The sequence below is a fragment of the Salminus brasiliensis genome, chromosome 2, assembly GCF_030463535.1.
Source record: "Salminus brasiliensis chromosome 2, fSalBra1.hap2, whole genome shotgun sequence".
Classification (NCBI taxonomy): Eukaryota; Metazoa; Chordata; class Actinopteri; order Characiformes; family Bryconidae; genus Salminus; species Salminus brasiliensis.
In genome coordinates, this window is record NC_132879.1 from 24344978 (window position 1) to 24370361 (window position 25384).

The 25384-nt window shown below is 37.2% G+C and overlaps 1 protein-coding gene across 2 annotated transcripts in view; it reads left to right on the forward strand.

The window, feature by feature from the left end:
- grm8b (glutamate receptor, metabotropic 8b) overlaps window positions 1-25384 on the forward strand; it is a 145829-nt gene that overhangs the window by 103666 nt on the left and 16779 nt on the right. Inside the window, exons 8-11 of one of the 2 annotated variants that reach the window (XR_011978536.1) lie at window positions 3884-4023; window positions 4241-5176; window positions 12085-12331; window positions 16207-16356. Coding sequence is in view for 1 of the 2 variants with exons in the window: in XM_072671303.1 (XP_072527404.1) it covers window positions 3884-4023; window positions 4241-5176; window positions 12085-12331; window positions 16207-16256 (1373 nt within the window). In the remaining variant the exon portion in view is untranslated. Of the gene's footprint in view, window positions 1-3883; window positions 4024-4240; window positions 5177-12084; window positions 12332-16206; window positions 16783-25384 lie in introns of those variants that run through there. The other variant, XM_072671303.1, reaches the window with a different exon arrangement.

Below are 25384 nucleotides of genomic sequence, written 5' to 3' on the forward strand. Positions count from 1 at the left end.
CCAAATGCACTTATGGCCCTTTGTGATAAGAATAGCTGGATAATGTTGGCTGGTTTGAACACTTAAAACACAAGCAACGTCTTTGAGGTCATGGAGTTATTGACCTGCAGATCACCTTGAGTGAAGGAAATGCATTCATAATGAGCTCCCTCTAACAGTAGCTCATATCATTTCAGATGTTTTCATCTTTAGCCTTAAATAATGTGCAAGAAATTGAAATTATTCTATGTCCATTGACATTTATTTCAAAGCACTAATCAGTTCTAACTCTCACAAGATCTTGTTTTAACAAGTTTTATTTAATCTCTCACTCCCTTTATCTTTCTCTCTCTCCCTTTCTTTGTTAGACGTAAAATATGAATTAACCTTTGACACATAGCATTATGCATTAAGGTTAGAACGTGCTCCTTATCACATTACACATTACCGTTTAGGATTTTGGAACATTTAGTGGGGGGGGGGGGGGGGGGGGTGCATAAATCATCTAGCTACTAAAATCATTCCTCACGTGTATCTCACTTGCCTACTGCTTATGTTACTTTTCCAGACACCCAAATGTTCTGGCATCAACATCCTTGTGTCAATTTATTCAATGTTTCAATTCATGAGATTACTTTGGATAATTATACTGAAGCTTAAAGCCTAATTGAGTAATTACCACCTTTAGGTTAATAATAGCTCTGTATGTTCTCTGTGCTTTTCTGAATATCTAATTTATTTGTTTGTATCTTGTCATAATGAAGGTACCTAGTTACCTAGTTAGTTACCTAAAATGAGTTCTGCAGAGACTGCAACCATGATTCCTAGAATAATGCTTGTTATGCTTGTATTTTTATTTTTGCAAGTTACATTTTAATATACAAATGATTGTTTCACATTATAATTAAGTAAACCATAATAAAATGATGATAATGTTAGGAAAACTCTGTGATTTACTTCCTATGCATAAATCCCATATGTATGGGAGTTTTTAACAAGAAAACCTATAATTGTATTACTGTACAAACCTATAATTGAATAGGTTATGTGGTCTATGTGGAAGGAACAGAGCCAACTGATTTTCATTGAGTTCAACTGGTTTTGGGACGTTGTGTTGCAACAAAAGGAACAAAAGAGTGAAAAGTTTAAAATGCTGTCTCAGAGAGAACTGATTGATTTTTTCGTTCTGTCTCTAAGCCCTGGTCAGGAGTACTTCATAATTATGAGAAGAAATAATATATGGTGCTTGTAAGACCCTTTTATTAAATCACCATGACCTATGGAGGCATAATAACGAAATAAAACTTCCAATGCTCATGGAATTACATGCTGTGCTGAGAGTGTTCACTGAATAATTAGAATACAGATAAGCTATTCACATATTGCGTGAATAAGTAGGTTAAATATATTTAGGATTAACTGCATTATTGGAAAAGCTTTGGAATTTTGTCTTGGAGATCCTTATTATGACGATTGATGTCACTGTTGTAGCCTGCCTGCCATATTGTTAGTGTTCAGTGCAAGAATGCCTAAAGCACATACTCACTACAGTATCCTTTAAAAAAAGGAAAGCCATATCTAAGAATATAGACACAGACATGGTTAAAATGATGAAACTGAAAGTCAGTCAGCAGTATGCAAGAACTGGAGTATCATCTAAATTCCTTAGTCTGCTTGACTTGACAGAGTGGAGAAGCTTTTGACCAACATGTTCATTGTCACTTTAAAGATTCAGTCACTCTGCAGCGTTGGCTTGAGAAAACGCATTAACTGCACATTAGGAGCTCTTTCAACTATCTACAAACAACAAAGTCATAGTCATATGCAGCCCTTATTTATGAAACCCTTTTTTCTTTTCCTTTTGGGCCAAAATCATCCAATATAAAGTCCTGTCATAGTGAGAGATTGCTGCTGGACTGTGAGTGACTTTATGAGGTCAAAGGTCATTCCTCGGGGAGGCTACCCACATTTCATATGAGGATAAACTACTCAGAGGCAAGATAAGAGTGCTTCTAAATCAATTCAATAAACCAGTTTAATACTCTGAGAATTTTAGAGAAACTACAGTCTTGGTGTCAGTGTGGAGCTGATGTCCCTGGTGAGGGGAAGAGTCTGATGCAGTATTTTAATAGGCACACAGTGCAGGATCTCTGGATTCTTCTCTCTGGGCTCGATGTACTAAGCATTTTGCCTGTGTGATATGCATGAAACTGGCGCACGAGCCTAAATGCTGTTTGTGGGCCATGTGCAGGGAAAAACACTTGAGCATAGCCCATTAAAAACTACTGGTCGGAATTATTAATAATTAATAAGGGAATCATAACAAGTTTTGTCAGCTGGCTTCGGTATGGTTTCACATACACAAACATCCTACAGCTTGCCTTATCTGCGGTACATAGTCTGCTAGTCTGTACCAACAAACTAACTCGGTCAATGTGAAAAATTGCATCACCCGAGTACAGTACATTCAGAAGCAATCACACATCCTTACATAGAACGAACAAGACACCTGTGCATTATTAGCTCTGCTACCGAGAAATTAATGCTGTACAAGTTTAATAACTGACTCTTTTGATAATAATTGACTTTTTTTTAAGGAGAGAAAGTGAAATCTTCTGTATATGTGGCTGAAATTTGTCCTGAGGCTGAACATGAGAGCGATTCATATAGCTGTAGATTAGATTTGCAATGCACTTATTAACACTGAGTTAACACCAAAAAAAGTAGGGCTAGAAGTTGACAGAAACTTGTGCCCACACCTAGAACTGAAATTAAGAGGTTGATTCTTTAATTACCGACACATTTATCTTCTCTTGTCAGGTATGACGCAGCCCTTTAAGATGGGTCTATCCTGTGATTAAGGCTAAATTTTGTTTAATCAAAACGTCTTCTGAACCCGCAAATCCTTCTTTCACAGAATCACAGTCTTTGTTTGAGGCTGTTGAATTATATGTGTGAGGAGCCAGAATCAAATGGCTGATTGGAGAATGCTCCAGGCCATGCATTGTGATGAGGAAGCTCAGGGCAGTTGTGATGGCATTCACAGATTCAGCAGTGGTGCATGAACCAGCTTGAAATTCAGTTCAGTGCAAGAGCACTTCTCTTTGCTTTACTGTCCTGTCTACTGTCAGGCTGCAGTAGGATGCTTTTGAAAGGGAACACATTCATTTTTTGATTAGTTTCTGGGTTTATTTTGAACGTTGATTCCAGCTGATTGACTGCATCAGGCTGGGCTGTGTTGTGGAAGCCAGCTACATTTAGTCCTCCAGGCCCACTGCTCCTGCTCTCTCTGCAGGTGTTTTAATAATGCATGGCATCCCAGTCTCCTGAGATACTCATTTGTTTCCCTCCCCATTACTTGTCTTGTCGCCTATTTTACCCCATCTGAAAAATTCGGAAGCCCTGGGAGAAAGTTAAGAATGGTTTGCAGTGATGGGGTGCTCATTTTTGATAATGTTGAATTATTTGCTATGGCTTGGTGAAGGATTAGTCAGTTGCACATCATACAGCTCAGGACTACCCTACCCCCTGATGATAATGTCATTTTAGATTAAGACATATTTGCATATCAGAAATGAGAGGGGGTGATTATTATGCTAAGACTGTAACTTTGATGTCTAAAATAATGCTTGTTATGCCTGTTTACTTTATATCCAAGTGGCCATTTGGTCTCAAATTCAGTCAGTTCCCACAGAACATTTGAGATAAGTGCAACTAGAGATACAACCTTTTCTCTCCCAATACCCATTTCACTGTCTGAACTTAGAGTATATTGACCAATACCAGATACCAACCTGATATCAGTGCTCTGTTAAGTGAATCCATTTAATAAAGTTAGTATCAGTGCTTATGCTGATCCAGTGCATCTGTAATTGTATTGGTAATGTTTTATCTCTTTTAACAGGAAGCGCCAAGACCCCTGTAATGTTCAATGAGAATGGAGATGCTCCTGGGCGATATGACATCTTCCAGTATCAGATTACTAATGGATCAATGGCAGAGTACAGAGTCATCGGCCATTGGACCGATCACCTTCATTTAAATGTAAGAAAGAACAATTCTTTCAAGCCTGAATTAATTCATTAATGTCATGACCTTGAGCACAGCAAAGGTGATTTATAAATAATAATGAAGATAATGACCATGACATAGATAATGGTGATGATAATGTGGATGATTTCATCTATGTTCGTTGCCAGTGAATGGATGCTGAAACTGAAATAATGGTACTAATGATAATTGTGATGCTTTACTTCTACAGATGGATATTTTGCAGTGGATAAGCGGTGACTCATCTGTACCCGCTTCAGTGTGCAGCCTGCCCTGTCGGACGGGCGAGCGGAAGAAGGTGGTAAAGGGAGTGCCCTGCTGCTGGCACTGCGAGCGCTGCGAGGGCTACCATTACCAGGCCAGCGAGTTCACCTGCCAGCTCTGCCCGTATGAACAGCGCCCGGACCACAATCGCACCGGCTGCCAGCCTATTCCCATCATCAAGCTGGAGTGGCACTCCCCCTGGGCAGTAGTGCCTGTGTTCATTGCCATTCTGGGCATCATTGCCACCACTTTTGTGATAGTTACCTTCATGCGTTATAACGATACACCGATCGTACGTGCCTCTGGCAGGGAGATGAGTTATGTGCTGTTGACCGGAATATTTCTCTGCTACATCATCACCTTTCCCATGATTGCTACCCCTGGAGTGTCTGTCTGCTCCTTCCGAAGGATCTTCCTAGGCCTTGGCATGTGCTTCAGCTACGCCGCACTGCTAACCAAGACCAACCGCATCCACCGCATCTTTGAGCAGGGTAAGCGGTCGGTGGCTGCGCCCCGCTTCATCAGCCCAGCCTCACAGCTGGTCATCACGTTTAGCCTAATCTCAGTGCAGCTGATGGGTGTGTTGGTGTGGTTCATCGCTGACCCACCACACACGATCGTGGATTACGGAGAGCAGCGCACACAGGACCCTGAAAACGCTCGTGGAGTGCTCAAATGTGACATATCTGATCTCTCGCTCATCTGTTCACTGGGCTATAGTATTCTTTTGATGGTCACATGCACTGTTTATGCCATCAAGACCAGAGGAGTACCAGAGACCTTCAACGAGGCCAAGCCTATTGGATTTACTATGTACACCACCTGCATCATTTGGCTTGCCTTCATACCCATCTTCTTTGGGACAGCGCAGTCTGCAGAGCGGGTGAGTTCTGTGTTTAACTCGACATCTGTTCTATGTTCTGCACGTAAGCTGTTTCATAGTATTCCAATCTCTTCCCTATTCCCTCAAGTTTCTCTATACGCTACTTATTGAAAGGGCTATACATTGATCTTTTTTAAACTCCAGGTTGAGAGAAAATGCTTTTCTTAAATTCTCGCTTATGTGCAAGATATCAAGAATCAATGAAATGTAATCAAATTTGTATCTATCCTGCTGTGTACAGTCTTTGCGTTCCTGACAAGATCAGTGTACATTGAATTAAGATTATGAAGACTGCAGTCTAGACATACCATTCCTTGGAAGTGCTGCGAATCAAAGCTGGCCTTATAGAAAAAGAAACCCTAAAGACAATGGCAATTTCTGTTCTTTGCTATTTGAAAGCTATATTGCTAGACAAAGGAAGATGGACATCTTGGGTAAAGGATCTTCATCTATGCATATTATCCAAACGGTCCACGCTTCACATAAAACCCACATAAAATTGCCACAGTGCTAAAATAAACTGGCACATCTGAGATGGATTAAAAGTCTACATTCGCCAGTATTTTCTCTTTTTTGCCAGTTAATTTAGGCCATAGTGCTGATGAAGGCTGCAGACTTTCTTCTCACTTGCACAATATCTCTGCCTGCTACTCATTAGCGCAGTTGTTTTGCTTCTGTGAATAACCCAATAACATCATTACACTGTCTCTGCTTGAGTAATATGCATGTTGGCTGTTTATTTCCTCCCTTAGACAGTTGCAGTTGTTTGTGTTGTGCGTGCTGTGTTGTGCTGGAGGAGAGCAGCCTTTTTACTAGTAGCTTAAATCAGTTTTACCCTTCAAGTGATATGTGATAAAACAAGAACAATGGACGTGACATTACACAATAACTCCAATTATGTATTAATCTGTGGACATATCTGGCACCATTGAGGCCAACCTACTGCACAGTGTCTTTGGGTACTGCTGTGTTTGCCACTACCCTGAGCACTGCTTACACAGGCTATTTGTTTACTTCTGCGCTCTCACCTTGCATACTGTTATTTTAGCAAGAGAACGTCTGCTCACTGAGGTGGGGAAAAAAAAAAAACACCACCACACACTTATAGCACTTTTTAATCACAAAACACCAGCATGACCATGATTTCTAGCTGTAGGCTTTATAACAAAACAAGAGTTTGCAAGACTGACCATTTACAAATGCTGTTATTAGGTTTTAAATTTTTAATGACAATGTTGAATAATGTGGGATATTATTAAAATTGCAGCTTTTGCACATCATGATTTCGGTATAAATACAATTCATCATTTCGACACAGTGGCTGCTAAAGACATTAATAATTCTCTCTTCTAATTTCCTTTTCTATGATACAGAAAACACATGTAATTAAAGCTGTTTGTACTGTGGCTCTTATTTTCAAAGTACATCTCTTTTCTTGTAATAGCTGGCATATGCCCTTTCGGAGCTGTATATTGATTTGTAGCCTGTTTGTTCTATTTGTAATTCAATCTTGTGGCCATTAGATCTAAAAAGAACTTTTTATTGCATATCTTTTTATGAGTTAACACATTCAAGTCAGACTGTTGCACATATTCATTAATGATAACCAAAACTGTAGGCTGTCCTTGCCATACACAGGTATCTTGACAGTATAACACTCAACACATTGTATTCAGTCTAATTCTAGTTTTTGAATCAGCTGAACTGATTTGTCCAGCAGAAATACAGTGGACCTACTTCTGATTTCAACTTTAGATTCACCACACCATTCATGAGTTTGAGAGGGTGTAGAAACGCTCAAATAATCACCTAAAGATGAGGCCCTGACCCTAAAAAAGCTTGCTTCACAGTGGAGGGTATTCTGCCTTTCTACCTTTAAAAATCTCTTGAAAGTACATCAAAAGGCTGAATCAAGACTTGTGAATGTTTAACTCTGCTGTGCAAAATCTGAACCCCTCCCTGTTATTGCCATTTTCTTGGCCTTTTCTTTGCCAGTGCTTTAAATGAGCTATTTTAATTAAAGTGCCTCACTTAAGATAGGCTCACCTCACTTAAATGTCCAAACTACTCAAACACTTAGTGTGATGTGGTGCCTTAGGTCAAATTTGACACAGGATGGAATCGGATTCATTCCTTGATTTTCTCTATATATGGTATATATATATATATATATATATATATATATATATATATATATATATATATAACGAAAACCACTGATACCTTTATAAATAATAGTAATAATAATTTATTTAATAATATTTATTTTAATAAGAATTCTGCACAGTTTAGAATAAAGAATAAGACTCTGGTTACATTAAACCATATCTGGAAATTAAGTACACACAAAGAATGGCTGATCTATAAACTGGATTCTGATGTTTTATATGTACTGTATTTCAAAAATCTTGAAACATAATTTCATCTTTTTGTAGAAAAGTGGATCCTCCAGCATTTTTGCATTTCAAGAGCAATTTCATTGCATGTTTAAATGACCTGTAATACATTATGAAAATTATTATAACCAACAAATCATCCAGTAAGCAGAAGTAAGCCTGCAAAGGATGTCCAGTTTTCTAAAACATTCCACAAACAACTCGAAAAGCAACTGGCACAGATTGTATTAAATTATAATTTCTGTTCAAGAGGAAATTGTTTCCTTCAAATCTTCGACTCTTTTTGTTCATTCCTCAAAATGCCAATATACTGACCCACCATGGAATTAAATCTGCAAAGCACATTTCCTCTTCTGTGATTATCTCGCTTCTTTCTCTCTGCTGATGTTCAGAAGATTAAGTAATGCAATATGAAAGCCCATTCAATGTGAGGCCTCACTGTGTCTTTTTCACATCTTTGTGCTCATTGGTTATTGAGACTCGTTGCTTGTCTGTCTTTTGCAACACACATCACTGTGGGGTAGTGTCTAGATATTTGCTCCAGTGTCACCTGTTTTCAATATTGTCAACAGTAATAGTAAACATAATTTAATCTGATTGACAGTTTGAAAGATCTGAATGACCTGTTTAATTTGATTCTGTGTCAATGATTTTCCAGTCATGTAGGCAAGAGAATGCTAATGCAAATATTGTGTTATTATTTTTATTATTATTATTATTGTGTTATTATTAATCCCTGCGGTAGTTTCCTTAAGTACTGGCCTCATTTGTCAATTCTCTTTTAGCATCCTGTAACACCTTTACTATCCCGTTAACAATCTCCAAAACCATGATTTACTGTGCTACAGTTTTAGACAAAAGTTAGGGCACCCCCTGCGCAAAAGTCTTTTTTATATAATTGAGTAATAAACACAGCCTCCATAGCAACTCAAACATAAACACACTTTTGTTAGCAAACCATAACACAGTTACTCACAGTCTGTTACTACAGTCTTTCATAATATAAAAAAAAGAAAGAAATGAAAATCATCACTGAAGTATAAGCAAATCGTTGGGCCCCTTACTGAGTCATGATAACAATCCAATTGACAGAAATCAGCTTGCTAAAGCTGCTTTTGTAGCAGCTAAAAGAGTTTAAGTTAATAAAGTTGGATTTGTTTCCCTAATCATTTTTGTAAAAGTTCTACAAGTTCATATTTTTGGGTCATCTTGCTGCACAGCTTGTCTAAGGTCTATTCATGAATATTCTATGATGTTTAGGACAGGGGGCTATAGGGGCCACTCCTAAATCCTCTGTTTGTGTCTCTTCAGGTAGTCCTTGGAGGTTTTGAGGTATACTTTGGATAATTGTGCTGTTTTTTTTTAAACCTTTTTCAGCTTCAGGATTTTAACAGATGATTTGCTGGAAGTTTGTGGAATTCATTGTATCTTCCACATGTGCAATACTGTCACTGGCAGCAACACAACCCCAAAGCATGATAGATGCTTTACAGTTGACAAAGTGTTCTTTTCATGGAACATGGTTCCTTTTTTCTTCAAACATACACTATGTGGACACTTGCTCTTTCATTGTTTATTCTGAAATCAAGGGCATATAAAAAGAGTTTATCCTGCTTTTGTTGGAGTATGTCTCGACTGTCCAGGGATAGCTTTCTACTAGATTTTGGAGAATTGCTAAGAGGATTCGGTTGAATTCAACAATAGTGAGGTCAGGTTGTTGGATGATCACCACCCTACCTCATCCCCAACTCATCCCAAAAGTATTAGAGCACCATCATTCCAGAGAACACAGTTTTACTGCTCCACAGTGCATATAGAATATTTGTCAACCAGAAACTCCACTGGCTCGAGGTTCAGTGAGGATTTCAACCACATTATTATAATTAAATTCAGTAGTATTTTATTGATTTAAAATAAATAAAAATATAATCTACATGTGATGCAGAATTATTGAATTGTGTCTAATTTAAATTGCTAACACAATTTACTGTCAATATGCCAACATATATTTGTCAGAATAATGAGACAGGCAGCACACATGTTTCTGTTCAAATCAACCCCTTACGTTTTGTATATTTTATTTTGAATTAGCCGTCGCAATACATTAAGAATTAAGAATATGGCATTGATTCAAAAATTGTAGTGGCATGTACTGGTTTTATTGAATACTTCCCTAAAAGAGTAATGATTAGTGCTTCAGTACAGCAGATTGGTTTCTCACCTACTCAGAAACTAGGTGTTTGGTGGTGTGTTTCTTTGGTGAAGAATTACAGCAGTGTTATTTCACATAGTGAACTCAAAACCCAATTTAATATTAATGGTTAATTTCAGCATTCCATTAACATTATGCATGTAATTATTTTTTTGTGAAATGGCTAAACACTGCATTTTTATTTGTGTTGGTTTTCCGTTCATATTTATTTTTATTCATATCATATTTATTTATTTCTTTTGATGCATTAATACATGCCATGCTGAGAAAGATGATCTGAATTCCTTTTTGCACTCCACAGTGATGAGAGATTTCAGAGACCTTCTATTAGGTTCTAATATCCACAGTACTCCCTCACCACCCCAATGAGTAAGACTTGTCTTTTGACTTTTGAGAACCCTCTACTGTCCAGCAGAAGAGTGTCTTTATGGGTCTTTCTATACAGTAACAATAAAACCTGCAAGCTTCCTGCTGAGTCAAGGTGAGAAACCACAAAATGGTTCTAGTTTTATAGTTTGTATGCATTAGTCTGCTTTACATAGAGTTAATTCCACTGTAGTCCAACTAGTTCAGAAGACAAATTGTACTCATTAAGTCCATTCAGTTCCTTACTACAGTGTGTCTTCCAGATGCCTTTTTGTGATGGCAGTAATGTCTCATATATTCCATATTGGCAGTTTGCATAATGGTGCAATCTGTATTCATTTCTTATGTGTTTGGTTTCCCTTGGATTCGTTTTCAGACTGGCTGCTATCAGTGTACTGCAAGGGGTGCAGAAACATTTACTTACTTATAAGCAGCAGTTGTTTATACAAATAAAGTGTTTAAATGCAGTCATGTGTGCAGCTGTGACTCTTATAACATGTAACTCACCAAAGTAAGAGTGGGGAAAAATTTAGGATTGTTTCACTACAAAACATTCCTAAAAATGCTTAGAAAATAATAAAAAAAAAAAAAAAAAAAAAAATATATATATATATATATATATATATATATATATATATATATATATATATATATATATATATATATATATAGAACCTGCAGTAGCTGGGCACTGCAGAAGGTAATGCTGCATTTTCATTAGTGAGCTGGCTCCCTTCTCTCACCAGCTGCTGACTGCTTTAGGGGCATGTCGCAAAAGCACAAGCAAGTAAAAGTGCATGCAGAGCTGTAGGCTAGTTCTCTGATCCAAAGTGGCCTAATGTTATTTTTTAAACTTACAAAAAAAGTTGAGTAATGACAAAACTGACAACTGACTTTTAAATTGCCATAATAGCTTTGAGTAAGCGACTAGCACTGAAAGAAAACATTGCCAGAAATATTGGGACCCCTGCACTTCTTCTTTTAGAAAATGCATCACATTATATTGCCCAAATGTTGATCATGGACGTATCAAGAGACTTTTTTGTGATCTCACCTAAGAATCATTTAGAGGTTTCTCCTAGAATTGCTTAAGAGAAACAGCTTTAGACAAAAATTCAGATTCTTTTAGAACAAACAAGAATTACTCAGTAAAGCAATGAAAAAGCTACAGAATCATTCAGACATTAAGGACTAAAGCTTTGTAACCCTAATTAAACACATCTAGTTCAATTAACCCAAACAACTGTCCAAACAGTTACCCAACTGTTCTAAACTATTTATTCTTTAACAGAAATAATTCTGCACAAAAGAAAAAACATAGCAATAGTGTTTCTCCAGAGTATTATATTCTCTGTTTGATTCATCATGTTTATTAATTGCTCATTCATGATTCCTCCGTTTATATCCTTCCCTCTTGTTGCTGCTTATTCTCTTCCTCTTTTACTTTCAGCTGTTCTGAGCATAATTGTCATTTTTTTTCAGTGAACTGGTTCTATATGCGAGCTTCAGTTTGAGCTGGGCTGGATGATTTACCTAATTAAGGATCAAGGATGCTGCAAAATCAATGGTTTATTCAAATAAATAATAAATTTATATATATGTTAGCTGTCCAGCTACTAAGGTTATTAAAAGGCCCAAAATAAAACAGTAATTCACAGTATCAGAACCGAAAATGTTCTTAGTCCTAAATGAGAAATGGTGGAGGTCATATTAGTAAAATTGCTCATCCTTAGGATAAAAATCACCTTAGGAAATGTTGAAGATGCACAGTGCATTGATATATATTTGCAAGCAAATATAGCTGGTTGTAGTATGAATAACCCACCTTATTACTAAGGAGGAACGTTCTTTGGAGGAAAGCAACTCTGTATCAGAATGCCTTCAACATCCTTTTTTTTAAAAAGATGTTTCATCTCTTCTTCTGTTTATCCTAGATGTACATCCAGACGACCACCCTGACCGTGTCCCTGAGCCTGAGTGCGTCGGTGTCTCTGGGGATGCTCTATATGCCCAAAGTCTATATAATCATCTTCCACCCTGAGCAAAACGTGCCCAAGCGCAAACGTAGCTTCAAGGCTATTGTCACAGCCGCCACCATGTCCAGCAAGCTCAGCCAACTGGCCAGCGAGAGGCCAAATGGAGAGGTGAAAACTGAGCTCTGTGAGAGTGTGGACAACAGCAGTGAGTACTTTCACTTACACTTACAAATGTGTAAAGCAAGTTTTAGTGTTCTGTAGGCGTAATTATTTAAAATTCCACTATGTACTAAAAGTGTGGAGGCCAGCAAACTCAACTTCAGTTCCGTTTGTATTTATAAAACTGTACACTTCAGGTGTTTGAAATGGTTAGCCATAAAATTACCACTTCTGGTTCCATGAAGAAATAGTTGGAATAATTGTAATAGAGATATGTACAGTGGCTGAGAAAGCCCAACTCTGCAAAATAAAACTAAGCTGCAAAATCACAAAACACATCCATCAAAATGACATCCTGTGCTACATTTTTACATTTTAAAACTTCAGAAAAGGAGTGTAACTTCAAAAATGCTGCAAATCTAGTCACAACACAATGAAAGTGACACTGGGACCCTGAGGCTGTGTCCCATATAACATATTACCATTCTAAATAGGATGTAAATGTTTGTGCATTTATTAGTCCAGCATGTAAAGTTCAGAAGTGTGTGATTTGGAACATAGAATAAGGCTGTGCGATACGTACACAGTACTGGCACCAAACACAAACAAATGAAAAACAAGTTATATTTGATAACTATGATTATCATGATTTTATTGTAAGTTTGTGACAGAATCCACGAGTGACCTCTTCATGGTCTGTGTATCCACACTTTAAATGTTGCTGCATGTATGTGTATCAAATTACAGCTAATGGACGCACCGTGAAAAAGCACCTCAAAAGCAGAGAGAAACCAATAGATGACAATATGCTGCAAAGACATTTGATCATTTCATAGCCAACAACATGGAAGCAAGTAATGAAGTAAATGCAAATAATTTATTTAAACGACTTTATAGAAACTCAGTAGATTTTATTATAATGTTTGAGTACACTGTTTCCTTATAGCTGCGTCTGAAACAGTCTGAAAGTTTACTCCTTCACTAATCACTACATAGATCGTTCCACATAGAACACTACATAGGGCAGTAGTGAGAGCGACACGTTGCTTTTGTTTTGTTTGGTTGCTGTGTTATACGTATGTACAGGTTTCCAGTCTCTTTTACTGTCCTCCAACACTTCCACTGTGTTGCAGGATTCATTTTCTGGATTTGCATTGTGTGTGAGTTTGCCATATGTTTCTTATAGAGAACAGGTTGTTATTTTGATAAGAGAGTTACCAATTTTGTATAACATACAGGAATTTGTTTGAAAATATAGCACATATTTTGCAGAGTTGTGTGAGTATGAAGAACATGTTAAAGGTTTTTTTTTTAACACAAAAAAAGGTATATAGGGTTCTTCACTAACTTTAAGATTCTTCCCACTCACACATCTCTATTATGAGCACAACAAAAGTTCCTAATTTCATAGCCTCGCCATAAAGAACTATTTAATATCATCATACCATCTTCCTCTTACAAATATTTTTGAATATATCTCATATACATCATGTTATTGTACTTATTAACTCAACATATTACTCCATATCACTCCATTATTACTCATATAACATATAATACCACTAAGTTCTAACAGTTTTTATCTCAACTACACCTGTTGCAGACAGACACACAAGCAATCTAGTAACACTTGCACACAGAAACTACACAAGTAGCCTGTTAACAGCTGCTTCTATTCCCCTCATCTTGAAAAGGTCTAGCTTTTAACAAATTATTAATCATATATGCTTTCAAACCTCATTTTTGTCTATTTCTTTTTTATTCTATAGACGTCAGCAACATCCGTCAGATTTCTGCTGACTGCCACGCACATTGTAAAATACAAGACATGCTAATGCTACAGGCTTACTGTATTCAAGCTGATCACTACACTGACAATTTCAAATCCGTTTTTTGGAATTTGTACTTTCATTTGAATTGGTGATATGTCTGATTCACTCTTTGAAACCATGACCTGATTCACTCAGCTTCTCATATATTTATAGTATGATATAAACCTCCGTTTTACTGAAAGGAAATGAAGGCGGTGAGAACACATTCAGTTGAAGAGGTATCATTCTTAATTCATTAGATATGCTCTTGGCACCGTGGAGCCGCTGGATGGAGTGTTTGCGATTGAATAACCTCTCAGGCTGAATCACAGCTCGTTGAAATTGTCGCCAGAGTGAAAATGATTGAATGTCAATTTATTTCATTAGGGGAAATGGGATACAGGACATGGATTCTACTTTCTCTGCGAAGTGTCAAAAGTCAGTGCAGGAAGACCTCTCTTCAAATGTGATAAGGGTTATGATCATTAAGAGCAGCTTTCTGTCAGATACACTTCACCCTGCTAGAGCAGATGCAAATGTTCTGTCTCTCAGTCCTGTGCCAGGGCCTGTCTGTACTACGGGCTCTGATGGTGATCCAATTTATAATTGGTGTCAAAAATGGCATGTAATGGGTTGTGGAGCATGGGATTTGCAAGGCAGAGGCATGTGGAAGATCTTTTGTTGGAGTTTATCCATAAGCTCCCAGTAGAAGCTTAACAGCAGCATAGATCCATCCCAGACATATCAGACACTGTCAGAAACAAGGCATTGATACAACACTCTTTAAAAGGGTTATTCAAGGGTTTTTATAACGGCAGTAGTTCTATATGGACATTGACAACTTAAAGAGCCATTTGAATGCTTAAATAGTTCTTTATATGGTTCTTCAAATACAAGGAAAACACCAAAAAGGGTTGTTCTGCTGTTGTGAAATGAATCATTTTTCAGTTATATATAGAGCACTTTTGCATATAGTCTAGCATTATTTTTGATCCCATACTGATGAAATAAAAAGCTTAATGCAAAGTATGACAAGGTGCTAAAAAACATGGTAGAACCAAAATGTAAGTTATGTTATGTCATTACTGTTGCTATTTAATTGGTGTTTTACCATCTAGCTTTATGTTATTCAATGTTGTTTATAAAGGCTAATCCTAAGTGAACACACTGAAAAAATCACCCAGCATGAAACACAAATAATAAATAAATATAACATCTTAAAACTGTCTATGAAATGTTTATGTTTGGGTAAAAGTCCTACATTTCTCACTAATCCTGGGTGAAAGTCTTACATTTAATATTCCATTAAAATGTAAATAAGGGCAAATATGTGGGTTTTTAGGGATGGGAGGAATTTTACAGACTATGAATTCTCAGAACAACTTCTAGCCTCAGATACCGAGCGCTAAAAAAACATTCACATTTTATATTTAATATTTATGAATATTTGTATTTTAAATGACAGCTATTCCTAAGCATTTCTATGCCTATGAACCTCACTGTACCTTAAATGTATTATGTTGTGATCAACCAGTGCTAGACTTTGTAATCCTTGGTAGGTGTGACACTACATGGCCAATCAATTACATTAACTGTTCCCTTAATTTCCAGTGACTGGAAACTGGATTCATGGTCTAGATTTGAAGACCTCTGCCTTATGGTGACCCATTTACACAATTTCTTAATTAATTTTGCTTAATGTAATGACTAGTACAAAATGAGTGAATTCGTCTTACTTAATCTAAGCATGTTCTACATGTTCCTTTCAGAGTTTTATTTATTTATTTATTTATTTATTTATTTATTTAAGTAAAAATTTCTGCATGTCAATATACTGTAGTACAAAATGATTGAGGAACATGCTGAATCCCGACGTCATCTAATGTGTGATAAAAAGTGTGATAGTGCTTCTAGGTGCTAAGTCACACTTTCAGTATGTGGCACCATAAGGCTGTGATGTGCCAAAAATAGCACACAATAACGGCTCTTTATAGCTGCCAGTTTATAAAGATATTTTATCCTTTCTAAGACATCATTATCATCATCATCATCATCATCATGCTTTTACCTGTGTCAAAAGCCTCTTCTGAAAGATTCTTTTCCTTTGCAGCACCACCCACAAAGACAACCTACGTCAGCTATACCAATCACGCCATATGAAGATGCATTCCTAACAAGAAGATTCTAAAAAATGTTTACATGAGGCATGGAGTAGTGGCACTGACTGGAACTAAAGCATGACACTATGATGTTCTTTATGGTAAGAGAACAACTGGTTGGACTGAGCCAAGAGTCATCCGTTTTTTCTAACATTACACACTAGTGGCCATGCAGCAGTCTGAAAGAAAGGCACAGCAGCTGCTACTGGTGTAGCAGGAAAACAGAAGTGGGATATCAGTGGAAGGAGCAAGAGAAAATAATATATATATAAAAAAAAAACTAAGAAAACAAAGGAAAACTATTGGAGTCAACCATGTTAGTCGTTATTCTAATTGTAAGTATTGTGGTTGTGCAGATTTTTTAATTCTTGTTCCACAGTGTCGGATCTGCATTGAAAAATGCATTTGTCTCTTGTATCGGCTACTATGGTCAATTAGCCCTGGGTTGTAAGTGTGTATATGCCATGGTTGAAGCATGCCAATTTTTATACAAATAATTTATTTATAATAAAGGAATGTTTTTGAAATGTGTAGCAATCTTGAGTGAGTATTCAAGCATTGTGACTATAGTTACAATTAGCTAACATAGTTAGCAGAGGTCAAATGCACACCTCCAGTACACACCACTTTTATACAGCATTACACACAAATGACCAGATGTCCTATATATTTACAACACTGGTTTTTGCTATATTCTACACATTGAGTTCCACGCCCCTACAACATTGAGATAATAACACATCACAACACATATGCTAGTGACTGATGTTGAATTCAGCAGACTGTTTTCTGTTGCTGTTCTCTGTGGGAAGGTCGGACAGTATCCTAAGCAGGCTCCAGTACTATTCAGAGTTCAAAGACAACTTTTGTAACAGGCAAATCCGTAATACCAGGCTAATAGAAATGAGCATTAAACATAAACCAGAGAGTTTCTAAACATGTTAAACATTAGACATTTGTCTTTATGTACAGTGCTCTGGGGCAGCCACTGTTGAAACTATAGACTTATGTACAGAGACACCGTAATGGCTGTATTCAGCCCACGTCAACGGATTTGTCATATTGGTCAATGGGATAAATGGGGGAGCTGTTTTTTCTGGTTCAAATGCACAAAAATGTTTACATTTCTCAACGGATTTTAATGAGCCATTTTTATATTAAAGGTTTTTTGGTCTGCGTTGAGTATAAAAAGGTTTTGAAAAATGTTATGCTTAACTAACATGGTGCAAAACAATTCATTGTCAAAACTCAAAGTTTGTCATGCATGGATTTAGATCATTTTCCCTGGTTAATTCATGTGGAAATGTCCCTTATTGTCCCTTATGTCATAATTTAATTTTACTTATAATATGCAGTACTTTTATAATTGTGGAAATGTTTTTGTCTTTGTCCCCATAATCTTAGCTTTCCTTGTGCCCCAGGGCAGAACACAGACCATTTATTTTAAAATACTGAAAAAAAATGGAAATAGGTCATCTTTTCATCAAGTTCTAATAATTGACCATTGTTAACAATAATGTAACAAAATCAGCAAATATTTACATATTGTAAAATATAGTAAAAATATAATACTGTAAAATAGTATGACATGTATTAAGTATTAAGTTTAATACAGTGCAAAGTAAGATGTAGTAGTAGTACAACAATATACAGTATAGTACTGTAGTAAGGCATATCATTAGCCTAAATACAATCATTTGGAGTCATAAATAGCGAGTAGTATAAGTAGTATAATAATACAATACTATATAGCTCTTAATATTATGTTATAATGGGCAAATACAACCCAAAACATTATTCAGTCTTACCCGTGAAAGGTAAAACCCTAAGATTGGGTTTGGGCTGTATAGCATTTTGTACAGTCCCAAGCTGCACACAAGTCAGGCATCTTTGTACCAGAAAAATGATAAGAAGTTTCCTGGACCAAAATGGAGCGACATTGATGTATGATACAGCGGCCAAAGCGTCTATGTATGGCTGGTATGCACTTCACAGGTGGCGGGAGTCACTGCTGCCACGCCCACTGAGTGGCAAAAAGTGTAATTTGATTTATACTTTACTCTTGTCGTTTAGAGAGCATGGGGAACTGTAATAATTTAGATAAATAAATAAAATAGGCCTCGAAGCAGATAATTCTCAGAAAAGCCAGAAATAACATGCAATATGCTGTGTTTGCTTTACTCCTTCTCTTACCAGGTGAGCCTAGACGCAGTCACAAAAGCAATGCTGGCAAGATGAAATTTATGAGCTGCTTCCAAGCAGGTGTACAGTATTCCAAATATAGCACTTTTTTCCCAGCAATATAAACAAGTAATTTATTGTTGTGCCAGGTATATACAGTACTTTTCATGGCTTTTTTATGCATGCAGCTCAAAATACTGCCAAAGAATGTCCCGCATTCAAAGGGGCGAGAAAAAACAATCTGTGACAGGAGGGGGAGGAGGCAACAGAATTGTACCAGGGGTAACCAACTGGATTTTGGACTGCACAGAAAGGTGTGACATACCAGCATTTTGGAACTGTCGTTTCTCTTTTAGTGACTGTGTTAGTTTAAACCCCTCAGTCAGAAACACTCAGTGTCAACTGTTTCAGCATGGGTTTCAAACTGTGCCGCCAGCATATTCCAAAACACAAACACTTTAACCAGTGTTTAACCAGCTTTTATAGAGGAAATGAGGCAAGAGCAGACATTTAAGACTATTTGTGGAGTATCCTGGGCTCAGTCCAGCACAGTTAATTGGCTCACTGACAGACGTGGGGCTCCTGTATCTAAGTAGCTACTTTATTTTTTTTTCTGTGGCTGGACAGCCAGACAGTTATCTCTGCTCATAGCCTTGGCTCACTAATGACTGTCTCTCAGTCTCGATTTAGAGCCTGAGAGATCTAAGACGCATAGCTAACTAAAATAGATAGGCCACCAATATTTTTGGCACTTCAGAAGTTCTGGCACTTGCTTGTTAGATGAACAGCAGTACATTAGAAGTATGTTAGTATTACAGTGCTGTTGAAGCAGAATGGTTGACAGTTCTGGCATTATGATTAGATTTTAAACCATCCAGTATGAGGCAGATTTTTGTGTTCTTCCTGTTAAAAATAATGTATTTGAATGATGTATATTCATGATTCTGTACTGCAAAATGACATCAACATCACAGTGTCCCAGGGTATGTTTTAGAGCTTGACTATAGGTTAATGTAAACACAGCACTATACATCCATTTAGACACTCAATCTTAGCTCAATAAAAGGTCAAATAAGCAGTTTTACTATTTGAAAGTCATGCTTTACCCTTAGCCTTAAGTCTGGAAGCTTGATAACAGAAAAGAAAAGAAAATGTTCATGACTAAATGTGCTTAATACATTCATACTTTTGCAGAAAATGGATGTAGTGCATTAAATTTGAGGGTATCACAGTTGAGAAACTATGTGCTAATTGAGATTCTACACAAGTTAGCTGATCATTGGCAGAGGCACAGCACTCTGAAGAACTTTTACATTTTTTTTCATTTCAATTTTTATAAAGAATGGACAGATGGAAATGCTGCAACGTGACTTGGAATATGTTTTTTGTTTTTTTGTTTTTTTACATGGACTTCCATTGACAGTTAAAATAATTTTCCTTCTCCTGAAAAGTTTTTGGGGAATACGAAGTGTTTTGAATGACAGTAGGTTTTTAGTCAACTGAAATCCCTCCAAACAAGAATATAGTACACTTGATCAACGCTCAATTAATTAATCAGTTAAACATTTGATTAGATTACAGTTTTCTTCTTTGATTATCATTAAAGCTGTATATAAATTTCTATCTGAACTGTTTGATAACATCCTTCTTATAGAATATTACTTACTGAACTGCACTTACAGTCATTAAGTAATTGCTACTTAAAAGCATCTAACACATTTCTGAGATGACCTTTGATGCTGTAGCTCGGAGAGACAGCCATACTGAATGTGGTCATTCCATTTACCACGTCAGTGGAAGGGTATTTCGTCTAATGGTTAAAGTAGGAGACAGCTCCGATTTTCGATGCCATTTAATAAAACACCCAAACACGCTCTACAAGGCTTTAGCTGTGGGCTCTGTCACATCTACTCAACAGGCACAGTCTGCATCAAGCACCCGGGTACTTTTCACTCTTTTTTTTTTTTTAAGAAAGAGCTGTCCTGAAATCATTCCACTAACTTCCAATATGCATTTCTTTAGCACAGCCTATTCATCTGACTCTTCGTCTCCACTGCTTAAAGCGTTTTCAGTTAACATTCAAGTATGCCTTTATGGATAATTGAAAGATTGCTCTGCTGAAAAATGGCAAAAACAAATAGTCCATAATAGCGAAATATTCTGTCAAATCCAGCCCATAAACCTTTCACTTTGCACCAAAGCAGACAGCGCTCACATTCTCAGATTGTTATGACAACATATTTCATTGACATAAAGTCTGAATACATGACCTTTACATTTCTCTCACCACAGTTATTTTTTCACCCCCCACACAAAGGGCAGCACTGAACAGAAGATCCAGAGTCCTGTTTTAGTACTGAAAAGACGGTTTTAATAGCAGTAGTAGCTTTTCTTTTTATTTTACAAAGGCTTATTAACAGTGATGGCCCATATGAGTGATATCATGATTGCACTGACTTAAGTCATATTGTTTTGTTTAAATGATTTGATGTCTTAGACCTTATATACACACCATGCACAAAAGTATTGGGACACCTGCTTATTCATTGTTTCTTCTGAAACCAAGGGTATTAAAAAGAGTTTATCCTGTACATTGCAATGTTGATGCTGAAATGATATATTGTGTAGTCCTAATTGCAAAAAAACAGCTTCTACCCAGCTCAATGTTAAGGGCTTCATAGCCCACACTTGGCATAAGGTCATGGTGCCCACAGGTTCATGTTTATCTGCTCCAGAGAGTCCTATTTTATTGGCAGTACTTCTTAACAGGGACTAGACAAGCTGTGTGAGTTAATGTGCATGTCTGTGTCAGCAATGGGTGCAACTTATTAGCTGAATGCATTCATTACAAGGGGTGTCCAAAAACATTTGGACATATAATGTAATGTGTATTTTGTCATGAGTACAGTTTATAAACAGTTACCATTTATTTTGACTACCTATTGTATACAGCAGATTATCACACACCCTACTCAAACACTAGAAATACAGCTTAGGCCATAAGTCCACCAGCAGACACTTTGGACATGTACGGCATATCTTTCATATTCACCTGTAAACACTATTAATCCCTGACCAGCCAAGAGTTTCATTGAAATTTTTAATGAAAGCGCTTAAAAGAGGGCTGCTTATTCTCCAATGGTATACGGTGAACTGAGCCATTAACTCCAGTGAAAGGCACTGAAGCATGTCAAAATGTTAAGAGGCCTTGTGAGACCTGTCCACATTTCTCTAAAATGCTCCTTAAAACAGTTCCTATGTGTGTCATGCTTTCTGATTAGGGGGAAAGAGCCCCTTTCCCTCTGGAATTGCGACTTGCTGTGATTTGCAACCAGCTATAAGCTGGATAATGAGAGACAAGTCCCTATTACAATTTACTGCCTGCTTAAACACAATGAAATTTTTGAAACGTGATTCACCTACAATGTTAGTGATCACAGATGCTAAAATAGCACTCCAAGTGCATAGCAAAACCCCCAATGTTGAATTAACAACTGTTGTATATGTTTAAGTGCAGCTGGACAGAAATGAAGACTATACCGGTTCATTCGACACTGGATGTATTAATTCAGCACTGGGGATATTACTTTGAGAAAGCAGTGATCCCTCGCTGCTCAGCTCTAGTAATCGACTCGCACAATGCTCATTGACTTGCATGTCCTCTGAGGCCTGTGTGTTTATGGGGACACTATAAGACATATGGCATAGTTCTGCTTCCCTGACCAGGTTATACACTACACTAGAGGTCCTGACATGCATATGAAAGCCATCTGGATTTCATGTACAAGTTGTGTGTCGTCGCTCTTATAATAACTCTTACAATAACACTTGTTTACACCATTGCAGCTGGCCTTTACATTGTGTGAACATTTCATGAGTTGATATAAATGGTCCAAAGATCGCATTTTTTTCTTGCTTCTGTGAAGTTACTATTTCAGCAGCTTGAATACACTCAAAACATATATACACACTAATATAATATATGTATATATATTATATCTGTGATCAAATTGTAGGTGAAACACATTCCAAATATTTCATTCTTAAAGCAGACAGTAAATAGTAAAAAGCACAGACTTGTTCCTTATTATACGGCTTTTAGCTGGTTGCAAATCATGGCAAGTCGCAATCCCTTTTTTCCTAATCAGCAAGCATGACACACATAAGGACTGTTTTAGGTAGCATTTTAGAGAAATGTGAACAGGTCTCACAAGGCCTCTTAACATTTTGAAATGCTTTAGAAGGATGACGAAGAAAAAACTCCCTCTAGGATAGGAGTGTTTTATCACAGGATAAAGGTGATCAATCAGAATCACTTTATTCTGATTTACAGTGAGTCTTCCCTGTAAGGGCACAAGTGGACCCAAACCATTGCAGAAAGAGCCACCAGACCCCCTCAGTGTAGGAGCCAAGCATCCAGGCCTGTTCTGTCCTTTTAGTGTACATCACACATGCACTCGCCCACTTGTGGAGAAAATGGTGATGAATGACTCATCTGTCCTGATCACTGTTTTCCATATCTCTAAGAGTCTGATTATACCTGGTATTGACATGCGTCTTTGGTGATCGGATCATGATTTCACTTGCCCACATAAAAAAAACAGATGTAAACACCCTAAGACACACAGATCACTCCAACATCAAGTGTAGACAGAATGTGTTTTCTGTGATCGGGTTCAATCAGGCTTGAAGAAATACATCTGTCTGGAAAAAACTTTATTATACATAATTAGGATTATCTTGCTTTGTCTCCTTCACAATTGTGTCTGTGTTTATGCTTATTTACTGGTGGATGTGAGCAGTATTACAGAGTTTGTTCCTATGCAGTTTAAATACAGGACAGCTGATACAGGAATGAGAGAACCATCTATTGTTCCTCTGCGCTGTAGAATACCCATCCACTAAACTGTCTCTGTAGTCTACTGGAGCAGGACAATTTTGATGAAAAACTGTTGTTTACAGAAAGTAAAATGGAAGTGATGTAATGTGTTGGTGTTCTTTTTTTTACATGGGCATCATGCTCACTAATTGTACTCTGTTCATTTAAATGTACTTTTTTATAGATCTGAATGTAGACTTGAATTGGTTCCTGTTCCTGAAACACTGGTCAGCTCTTTTTTACTAAAGCTCTTTTTTACTAGATCTCTTTCTTTTGCCGTCATGATCCACAAGGTCCACTTTCATACATGCATGGCAGGCTGTTACCTGCTTTATTCTAACATGCAGCACACCTGTCTGGAAGCATTTTTCCATCTTTATCCTTAAAAGTGTCACCTATCTCCAGTGTGTGGGTGTGTGTGAATCTGTCTGTTTTGAGAACACTGCTGTCCTCTATCTGTTAACTACCCACTTCACACCTCTGGTCTGCTTCCCCTTTAGTGGTAACTGCCTTATAATGCTGGGTGTTCTTGTCCAGTGTTCAGACTTGCATTTGGGACATTTTCAGTGACATAACATTCACGACAGATCCAGTGACAGTCACTCTCTCTCTGTCTTTCATTATGGGCAGTAAGTTTTCACCACCCTCAGGGGGCTCCATCCTCTTTCTTGCCCATGGCGTGTTTTGTCTCAGCTGGAGTATTCATCGCTGTCAACTCATGAACTAATTGGACTATAAGTCACTGATGTAGGCCACAAAAGAGTCATGCACATGTCCCAGTGAGCAATTATACCTGTTGTGAAAGGCAGCTTATAGCTATCACATATGCTTCCAAATTATTATGGAGCCATATATAGTGATTTACAGAGGTGTTAAAACAAGTGAAGTACGGTGTTTATTTTACAAAGTGGTTTTCGTTGTGTGCTCTGGCTATAATATTGTTCCTGCATGAAGGAAGCTCTAAATTGGCAGTTGTGGCTGTGTTATCTTGGCCTGTGCCTTGGATTATAGGCTTTAGCAGTCACAGTTTAATCCACACTACACTATTACTTAGCATTAAACATTCTGTCTGTATCCTTTCTTATACTTAAGGGGGATTTTACTGATTGTTCAGAATTCTACATAATTCAATTGTTGAGATCAATCATTCTGAGTGATCTTTTGATCTTTTTAGAACATTGCAGAAGAACATACTGGTTTATTTACAGCTCTGGTGATAGGAAGCAGTGGTAATAATGTATACAGCATCTGTATAGACATTTTATCCACTATTCAAAACCACCAGTGAGTCTACATGAATCTTAAGTTGTATGTGTAATGTTGATAACAGTAAACCAGTGATTTACATTATTATCTGTACACCATCTCAAACCAAACCAAACCAAGTTTAACCAATATATTGCATTCACTGTTTAAGAAAGACGGCCATTTTTACACATTGCCTCTAATTTTCTCAGGCTTACATGTAATCAAAGTAACAATTATAAACATAAGGATTTTTAATACTGGAATTCAAAGTCTGGAACCCATGGGAGATTCTTTACCAGGCCTTTACTATAGCCACCTTCAGTTGCTGCTTGTTTGTTGGTCTTTCAGTCTTCAGTAAGTAAAAAGCATGTTCATTTGGGCTAGAGTAAGGTGACTGACTCTACCTTTTAATCCATCATGATATATTTGGGTCAATATCAGTCTTTACTGTGAAGCATCATCCTATCAGTTTTGCAGTAGTTGACTGGATCAGAGCATAAGGTATAGCTCTATACACATTCATATTCATCCTGCTACCTCAATAAGCAGTTCAATCATCAATGAGCACCAGTGGCCCAGTTCTGTTGGCAGCCATACATTCCATTCTATAACAGTGCCTCCTCCATGTTTGATAGATGCACATCAAACAAGTATAATTCGGATCACCAAGCCTTTCCTTCCTCCTCCATATTCAGTTTAATCTAGGGCTGCATGATATTGAAAAAAAACTGACATTGGACTTTTTTCTGTAATATATATTCCAATATTAAAAATACAGGAATTTCCACCAGATCTCACCAAAGGTCAATAACATAATGATA